The 10,060-nt window shown below is 45.9% G+C and overlaps 1 protein-coding gene across 1 annotated transcript; it reads left to right on the top strand.

Moving 5' to 3' along the window:
- Nucleotides 1–6,531: 6,531 nt before the first annotated feature.
- LOC137348831 (gastrula zinc finger protein XlCGF49.1-like) lies at nucleotides 6,532–8,321 on the top strand. Its single transcript, XM_068014069.1, has 3 exons — nucleotides 6,532–6,621; nucleotides 7,546–7,703; nucleotides 8,081–8,321. The coding sequence occupies exons 1-3, from the start codon at nucleotides 6,532–6,534 to the stop codon at nucleotides 8,319–8,321; spliced, it is 489 nt and encodes a 162-aa protein (XP_067870170.1).
- The last annotated feature ends 1,739 nt before the right edge of the window (nucleotides 8,322–10,060 follow it).

Raw genomic sequence — 10,060 nt, 5'->3', positions numbered from 1 at the left:
CTATCCAGGCTAATATGTCACCCCCTACACCATGAGCTCCTGATTTGTGCAATAATCTTTTACGTGGATGTGCAGCAAAGCCATGTGAAAAACATATTGGAGATCGCTGAGGTTATGTGTGGCTTTGCATGTGCCATGGAGGAGTCCATGTAAGTCATGACATCTGGCCTGTCCAGGTATTTGAGCATATGGCTTCCTCAGTCGAGAGTTTGGCAAGCTCTGTGGTAACTCTAGTTGAGCACTCGAGCAACATGCGATCTGACCTGCACTCCATCACTGTTTCTGTGGGTTCCATGCAACAGAGTCTAAGCAAGAGGGGGCCGAGGAACCTGGACCTCCCTACGGGTGCTCTTTCCTCTCAGGGAGTCAGGAAAGTGCCATCATGGACACAGATGGAGGAGGGGAAGCATGCCAGCTCTCTCAGGGCATTCCTCTCAGAACACCTCCAGGGCAGGTGGCATCTTGCCCTTCCCCCGACATTGCCCCCCCCCCCCCCCCACATCCCCCACCCTTACCTCCAGCACATGTGGGATACTCAATCACCATTGCTACAGACCCCAGTAGGATGGAACCTCCAAGGCCCTGTGCCTCCAGAGGATGCCCGCCATGGTCATCCACAGCAACGAGGCAGCACACTGAGCAGACCGCCACCATCTCAGCTGCTAATATTGGGGTTGCACCAAGATGTAGTGGTAGGAAATGTACGATGAAAATTTTTGAACACATGGGTGGCACAGTTGCGATAAATATTGTGCACACTTTGCTCCATTTTCAATACATCTTTACATTAATATCTGATGCACTCTCATAAGTAATTTGCTTGGTTTCATTTGACAAGGAAAATGTTTATTGGAGATGTCTGGCAGGAATACATTCATTTGCAAAGTCTTTCAGAAAGTGTCCACATTTTTCACTTTGAAGTTAGCCTCCAGTCCTCAATGATGGCTGTATTTCGTCTGCATATTTTTCAATTTTCAAAGTACTGACATACTTTTCATTCATAGATAATCGGCCACACACTTACTTTCCGAACGTTCTTGTGTTCCCCATTCCATCGTATGCCAGAGAACATTAGATTTGCTGATCACAAAAATGTGCTGCAATGTTGCAGCTTCCTACATGAGCGGGTTAATGCCATGATACATTACAATATTTTCAATGGAGACACATGTCCCTTTCAATGAAGTGGCTAACATACAGGCCATATGCCACATCTCCACTGCAGGCTCATGATCTTATTGAATGGCAGAGAGGCGAGAGGGGCCGAACAGCCTACTTCTGCTCCTAATTTTTATGTATGTATTTTCATAAATGAATGCAAATCTGCAATCCGCCAGCATGCTCGGTGAATCCTGGACCACCGCAAACACACCCCTGACTTAACTTTTCTCACAAAAACGCTATCAGAAATCCGAATGAATCACCCTACACACCACCAAAGCCACTCTTTATGGCCCGTAAAATTCCACTTTCTATCTCCTTTGTCATCCAGTGAGCTATCGTTGTTTGCCCTACTTAACCCCCTCATGTGAATGTATCTCGACACTACCCAAACCATCTCCTCTTGAAAGGCAGCCCATTGTTCCATGACAGTTTTTCCTGCCAATCTTTCAATCCAATTTACTTGGGTCAGATCTGTTCTCACCCCATTAAAGTTGGCCTTCCCCCCAATTAATTATTTTTACTCTGGATTGGTTATTGTCCCTTATACTACAACGATCACTGCCCCCTAAATGTTCCCTTACTGACATTTGATCCACTTGATTCCTCAGAACCAGCAATGCCTCCTGCTTTGTTCGGCCAGAAGCATGTTCATCGACAGAATTCTTCCCGCTCTCTGCCCTTCACACTGTTACTATCCCAGTCTATATGAGGATAATTATAACCATTATAACTACTCAATAATTATTGATAGTTTCCATGCAAATGTGTTCTTCTATATCTTTCCCACTAGTTGATGGACAATAGAATACATCTTTTTGTGTAACAGTACCTCTATTGCTTCTTAGCTCTATCAAAATAGATTCATCCTTGACCACTCTAAGACATCCTCTTTCTCCAGCACTGCGATGGTCTCCTAAATCTATACTGCTATCCTTCCTCCTTTTTTTTTTCCCTATCTTTCCTGAACATCTAGTAACCAGGAATATTTATACCCAGTCCTGTTATTTTTGATCCAGGTCTCTGTTGTCACCACAACATCATATTACCACGAGGCCACCTGAACCTGCAGCTCACCAACCTTATTTATCACACTCTGCATTTTCAAGTACAAGTGCAATAAGCCTAATTTAGATCTTATTACATTCCATCTCACGTTGGCACCACCTAATGCCTTAATATTTTCTACTCTAATGCTATCTACCTCTCCCAATTCTTTGTGAACCTTGTTTTTCCTCTAGAATTATCTCCTGCGTCCCACACCCCTATCAAATTAGTTCAAACCCTCCCCAATAGATATGAGCAAACAGACATAAGCCAGCGATGTAAAGGCATCTAATGCAGGTTCTGAATGGACTCAATCACAGAATCGCTGGATTAACAATACAATAATGTAAGCACACGGCCAGCAGTTTTCATTACTAGTGCTTGGAAATGCCTTTTATTTCCTTCTTTCAAAGCCAGGACCTCGATTCACAAGACAAACAGATAGAAACCCAGCATTTAATCAGCAATCTCCTGTTTCAAAACTGAGGTGGGCTCTGCGTGGTAGTGCAGCCAGGTGTTCTAAGGTGCTGTATTGAGGATTCATTCCCTGAGGAAGTGAATTTATTATTTAAATTACTGACAGGTTGTTCTTAAAGCTTTTTGCAATTTCAAGCATGTTGTTTTTTGAATACTCCAGGAGAATATGTAATCAAAATTGGCCAAGACTCAAACCCATGTCTCCACTGTCAGAAGCAGGAATTCTTCCATGAACCACAAATGCTCAAACTTATCTTAATGCTGTTCCCTGGCCTCTACAATTTATGTTTTTTTTCCATTTTGATAATACAAGGGCAATAATACATCGTGCTTAAATGAAAAGAAAACTGCAGCTGGTGCTGTATATGGACTTTTTCAGAAACACTCCACAGACCCAGAAACATCTGTGGAAGGACAAACACAAGGATAATGTTTCAGGTCGATAAGCTCCTCAGAACTGAAGTTTTGCAGCACAGTTTTCAGGTCACTGTGAGTTTCCTTGCAAACCTTTTAAGTTGCTAATAAAAGCAGAAAGAACCGAAAATACTCAGCAGGTCTGGCAGCATCTTTGGAGAGAGAAACTGAGTTCAAGTTTCAGGTCTGTGACCTTTCATCAGAACTGGCAAAGGTTAGAAATGGAACAGGTTTTCAGCAACTGAAAGGTGCCGTGGGGTGGGGGGGGGGGGTGGGGTGGGAGGTGGGAGTTGGGGGCGGGGTGAGGAGAAGAACATAAGGGAAGGTCTGTGATAGGGCAGAGGGCGGGAGAGATTAAATGACAAAGATGTCGTGGAAAAAAGAAAAGGGATTGGTAATAGTTGGAGGAAAAGACAAAGAATTTAAGCGAGAGTGTGTTCATTTCAGAATAATGATCAGCTCTTTCCAAAAGCAAAAACATGAAAAACAAGTTTAAGACGAGCACATGGCTAAAAACAACACAATCAAAATGGCAGTCATGGTTTAAAATTGCTGAACTGAATTGTGAGTCCAGAAGACTGTAAAATTGGATGAGGTGCTGTTCCTTAATAGAGTCAGAGAGCATCATAAAGCCGCACAGCGTAGAAACAGGCCCTTCGGCCCACCACATCCATGCCGACCATAATGCCTATCAATAGTAATCCCACCTGCCTGCATTAATTCCATATCCCTCTATGCCTTGCTCATTCACCTGTCCAGGTGCCTCTGAAATGTTGCTACTGTTGCTGCCTCCACCATCTCCTCTGGCAGCTCATTCCAGATACCCACTATTCTTTGTGTGAAAGATTTACCCATTTGATCCCCTTTAAACCTCCTCCTTCTCACCTTAAATCTGTGCCCTCTAGTTTTAGTCACCCCTACCATGGGAAACACTCTGACTATCTACCCTATCTATGCCTCTCATAATTTTATATACCTCTATCATGTCCCCTCTCAGCCTCCTTCGCTCCAGGGAAAAAAGACGCAGCCTATCCAATCTCTCTTTATAACTCAAGCCCTCCAAACCAGGCAACATCGTTGTGAATCTTAAGTTGGCATTCAGCTTCGCTGGAACACTGCAGCAGTCCAAGGAAAGGAATGACAGCAACCCGGTGAATTAAAATGGCAAGCAGCTGAAAGCCCGGGGTTATACTTTCAGACTGAATGGAGGTGTTCTGTAAAGCAGTCACACAATCTCCGTTTGGCCTCCCCAATGTAAAGGAGACGGCACTGTGAGCAGCGAATACAGTATACTAAATTGAAAGAAGTGCAAGTAAATTGCTGCTTCGCCTAGGAGGAGCATTTGGGGCCTTGGATGGTGAGGAGAGAGGAGATAAAAGGGCAGGTATTGTACTTCATGTGATTGCATGGGAATGTGCTGAGGGAAGGGGACGAGGTGTTGGGGTGATCGGGAATGGACCACGGTGTCATGGTGGGAATAGTTCCTTCGGTTTGCTCACAGGGGCGGAGAAGGGAAGATGTGTTTGGTCGTGGAATCATGCTGGACGTGGTGGAAATGGTGGAGGATGATCCTTTAGGCCACAGCTGGAGCATTGCGTACAGATCTGGTCACCACATTACAGGAAGGATATAATTTCTTTGAAGAGAGTACAGAGGAGATCTGTAACGATGTTGCCAAAGCTTGAAATTTGCAGCTATGTGGAAAGATTGGATTGGCTAGGGTTGTTTTCCTTGATCAGAGGAGGCTGAGGGGTGACTTAATTGAGGTGTACAAAATTATGAGGGGCCTAGATAGAGTAGACAGGAAGGACCTGTTTCATCTAGCGGAGAGGTCAATTACCAGGGAGGACTGATTTAAGGTGATTGCTAGAAGGTTTAGAGGGGACATGAGGAAAATCATTTTCACCCTGAGTGTGATGGGTGTCTGGAATTAACTGCCAGGATCGGTGGTGGAGGCAGAAGCCCGCAACATTTTTAAAAGTACCTGGACATGCATCTGAAGTGCTGTAACCTGCAAGGCAACGGACCAGGTGCTGGAAAGTGGGATTTAATTGGGCAGTTAGTTTTTTTCAGCTGGCGCAGTCACGATAGGCTGAATGGCCTCCTTCCGTGCTGTACCTTTTCTAAGATTCTATGATGCTATGGATGTGGAGGCTGGTGGGGTGGAAGGTGAGGACAAGGGGAACACGATCACGGTTTTGGGAGGAAGGGGAAGGGGTGAGAGCAGAAGTGCGGGAAATTGATCACACATGATCGAGGACCCTGTCAAATACAGTGGGTGGTTATTCTTGTTTGAGGAAAAGGGAAGATGGGGAATGGTGGCATAGTGGGAATGTTACTGAACTAGTTATTCAGAGCCTCATGCCAAAACCCTGGGGTCACGGGACAAGGGCAGCAAATGCATGGGAACACCACCACCTGTAAGTTCCCCTCCAAGTCACACACCATCCTGACTTGGAACTATATCGCAGTTCCTTCACTGTCGCTGGGTCAAAATCCTGGAACACCCATCCTAACAGCACTGTGGGTATACCCACCCCACATGGACTGCAGCAGTTCAAGAAAGCAGCTCACCACCACCTGCTGAAGGGTAATTAGGGATGGGCAATAAATGCTGGCCTGGCCAGTGACGCCCACATCCCCATGAATGAATTTTTAAAAAACTGCACTGGAGAGGCTACAGAGGAGATGTAAGAGGATGTTACCATGGCTGGAAAATTGCAGATATGAGGAAAGATTGGATAGGCTGGGGCTATTCTCAGTGGAATCTGAGGTGAAATTTGTTTGAACTGTACAAAATTGTGGGGGGAATGGATAGAATGGATCTGAAGAGTCAAGTTACCTTCTCAGAGAGGTCAGTGACTCCAAGGCAGAGATTTAAAGTGATTGGTAGAAAGATTAGAGGGGAGATGAGGATATTTTTTCACCCAGAGGGTGGCAGGGGTCGGGAACTCACTGCCTGAAGTGGTAGTCGAGGCAGAAACGCTCAACTCATTTAAAAGATGTCTGGTTATGCACATCAGGTGCTGTAACCTGCAGGGCTACGGACCATAAGCTGGAAGGTGGGATGAGGCTTGGTGGGTCATGTTTTGGACAGAGCAGACAGCATGGACCTTGTAGTCGCTTTCCGTGCTGTAAACTTTCAATGATTCGGTGAATGAATCCAGTAAACTTAAGCTGAACTGCCTCTCATGCAAGTATATCTAGAGCTATTACTGATCATATCCAGGACTCAACGATCCATGCACTTAGCTTTCTCTCTAAGTTAATTAATAATTTAATTACAATCCGGCCACAGAATATAATTTGTAAGCATTAATTTGGCCTTTCAATGGCGGGACCGTTACCCAGCATTCCCAGCGATAGTGAATATGCCCTATGCATTTTATAGGAGCACAACGCGCAGATGCAGCACTGGCCTGTATTTCGAGCATGCGCAGTGTCATTTTGACCACAGCCGTGCGAGTTCTCCAGGAGACGCATTTGCAGCGGCTAAGAGTTGATGGAGGCGCAGGGGAGTCGGTGGGTGGGAGGCTTCAGAAACACCTGGTGTAGGCCTCAAGCCCCGAATAAGAAGCTTCAGTTCCAGCATTTGCTGCTCCGGGGTTATCCCTGAGTTGCCCAGGTTAACGGCTGCCACCTCTGAAAAGGAAGCCGGGAGGGTTGAGGCGCTGCCACCTTGAGCAGGGGGCAGAGCGCATGCATTCCCATCCTGTTACCAACACTGAGAGTGGGCGGGGCTTCAGAGTCCCAGTGACCAGGAGGGAAATTCATTGATTCAATGATTTGTTTCTCACTCAGCAAACAGGGGCTAGAGTATTGAACCCAGCCAGAGTAGAGGGAGGGAGAAAACTGTCAGCAGAGGAAAGAAATGGTGCAGATGATACCATGGGTTTGGATTTCAGCCCAGGGAGGAGGGAGAGCTGTGAGACGGGGATTTACAGCTTTGGGGAACAAAAGAGGAAAAATGTTGCATTGAAGCTAGAATTGTCTGCTCTGAATTTCTATCCTGCACTTAGAGTGATGACCTTTATAACTCCTTTATAACAGGGTATTAGAAGAAAATGATTTGTAGACGGGGAAACTCAAACCAAACATCACATCAAGATCTGAAAGAAACAGTCCATTCATCAGCACCTGAATATCATCGGCCTTTGAATGTCATACAAGAAATGTTTGTTCTGTCTGTGGGAAAAGATTTCAAAAATCACTGTGACTGGAAAAACAGCAAGGCACCCACACCCGAGTAAGAGTGTTTCAGTGCACTGACTGTGACTGAGCTTCAATCAATTACACAGCCTGAAAAGACATCTCACCATTCACAGAGGGGAGAAAACATACACGTGCTCTGTTTGTAGACGAGCCTTCAACTGATCATCCAACTTGGCGAGACACAAGGACACCTGCACCATGGAGAAACCTTGAAAATGTGGGGACTGTGGGAAGGGATTCAATTACCCATCTGAGCTCGATACTCATCGACGCAGTCACACGGGGGAGAAGCCGTTCACCTGCCCTGTGTGTGGGAAGGGATTCGATCAGTCATCCCATCTGCTGCCACACCAGCGAGTTCACACTGGGGAGAGACCGTTCACCTGCTCTGAGTGGGGGAGGGGATTCACTCAATCAATCAACCTGCTGACACACCAGCGAGTTCACACTGAGGAGAGACCGTTCACCTGCTCTGAGTGGGGGAGGGGATTTGCTCAGTCAATCAACCTGCTGAAACACCAGCGAGTTCACACTGGGGAGAGACCGTTCACCTGCTCTGAGTGGGGGAGGGGATTTGCTCAGTCAATCAACCTGCTGAAATACCAGCGATTTCACACTGGTGAGAGACCGTTCATCTGCCGCATGTGTGGGAGGGGATTCACTCAATCAACCTGCTGAGACCCAGCAAGTTCATACCAGGGAGTGGCCGTTCACCTGCTCTGAGTGTTGGAGGGGATTCACTCAGCCAATCAACCTGCTGACACACCAGTGAGCTCACACTGGGGAGAGACCGTTCACCTGTTCCATGTGTGGGAGGGGATTCACTCAATCAACCTGCTGAGATCCAGCAAGTTCATCCGAGGGAGTGGCCGTTCACCTGCTCTGAGTGTTGGAGGGGATTCACTCAGTCAATCAACCTGCTGACACACCAGCGAGTTCACACTCGGGAGAGGCCGTACACTTGCTCTGAGTGTGGGAGCGAATTCATTCAGTCAATCAACCTGTTGTGACAGCAGCGAGTTCACAAGTGACTGCAGGGTTTGGATTCTGCTGTTATTGCTGCTGTGAAACACATCCAGGACGTAACGATTTTCATTCTGATAGTTGGGGTTTGTTTCTGCTGATGTTGATTATCCCAGTAACTGGGCTGAAGTTTAGTATTTGGATATATCTTCAAGAAATATTAATTTCTTCAAGATAAGTGGAGACTAATTGATGAGGCAGCATCTAACTGAAATGTGCAGTGGGTTTGAGGGGCTGAATGGCCTGCTCCAGTTCTATATGTACTTTCTCCCCAGACTTCCCCCACTCTCTAGCTCTGCTCACGTGCTTGTTTCCAGTTGCAGTGTCTTCTCCCCAGTTCTCCCATGACTTTCCATTCATCGGTTGTGTTTCAGTCCAAGTCTATTGGGCCATAGAAACATGAATTGACCTTTTAGCCTCTCGAGTCTGTTCTGCTATTCAATGAGAAGATGGCCGATCTATGACTTTACTTCATTATACCCAAATATTATTTTAATGCTGGCTTCCCCAGTCTGTTACAATCGGATTTAAAAATGCCTTTCATTTACACTGTACCTTGAAAGTAGGAAAATGTGTGAAGGTGCATCTCAGAACATAAACTGAAAAATCAGACAAAAATTGACACTGAGCCAAAGAAGGGTAATGAGAATGACTGACTAAAAGCTTGGTCAAAAACGTAGGTTTTTAGTAGGGTTTTAAAGGAGGAGAGATGTGGATTGGCAGAAAGGTGTAAGGAGGAAATTCCAGAGCTTAGGGCCAGTGACTGAAAGCACAGGCAATGGACAAAAAGACAGTGAGGGGTGTGTAAGAGGCCAGAGTTGGAGGAATGCAGAGTTCTCTGAGGGTTGTTCGGCTGGAGGAGATTACAGATATTGGGAGGGGTGAGGCATTAGAGGACCTGGAGCCATTGTAGATCAGTGAGCTCAGTAATGATGGATGAATGGAAATTTGTGATGCTTGGAGTAAACAGCAGCAGAGTTTGAATGAGCTGCAGTTTATGCAGGGTGGGGGTCAGTCAGACGAGCATTCGAATAGACAAGCAGTCTGATAACACAGAAACACTGGATGGGTCAAGAGAGGTGGTGGTGATGTAGAGATGTGTGAAATCAGCACACATGTGGAACTTGATGTCGGGTCTTTGGATGATGTCACTGATGGGCAGCAGAATAATGGGGAATAGAGGCCGTCGATAGATCCTTGGGAAACTCCAAAGGTAATGGGGTGAGAAGAGAAACCATTGCTTGAGATTCTTTGGCTATGATTGGATAGGTCTGAATGGAGCCAAGGGAGGTCAGTCCCACTCAGCTGGACAGTGGAGGAGAGGCGTTGGAGGATGGTGTGGTCGACTGGGAGGTGAAGAAGTCTGAGGAGGGATAGGAAGGGAAGTTGTTTGATCAGTTTAGTGGTTACATTACAGGGACAACCATTAAAAGCACGGTTCACTGGCCCATATAGACTGAAATAAAGATTGGATAAGGTAGATTGCTTTATTGACACCCCTGATCACCAGGAGAACTGGTTGTGTCACATTAATATGCTCGAACAATATTCCCACAGGGAGGAGGATAAGCCAATACAAGTATTTCAGTTAAATAGGACTGTTAACAAGGACACGGATTGTGAGATGAGGCAAAGGTAGGCCTAGGAAATTCTCAGATTAAACCACCAACTATCCTATTAGTGAATATAGAATGGCTAGGAATGTTGGACAAAATGCTTTTACACT

The sequence above is a fragment of the Heterodontus francisci genome, chromosome 34, assembly GCF_036365525.1.
Source record: "Heterodontus francisci isolate sHetFra1 chromosome 34, sHetFra1.hap1, whole genome shotgun sequence".
Taxonomy (NCBI): Eukaryota; Metazoa; Chordata; class Chondrichthyes; order Heterodontiformes; family Heterodontidae; genus Heterodontus; species Heterodontus francisci.
This window is presented reverse-complemented; position numbering and strand designations above follow the sequence as displayed.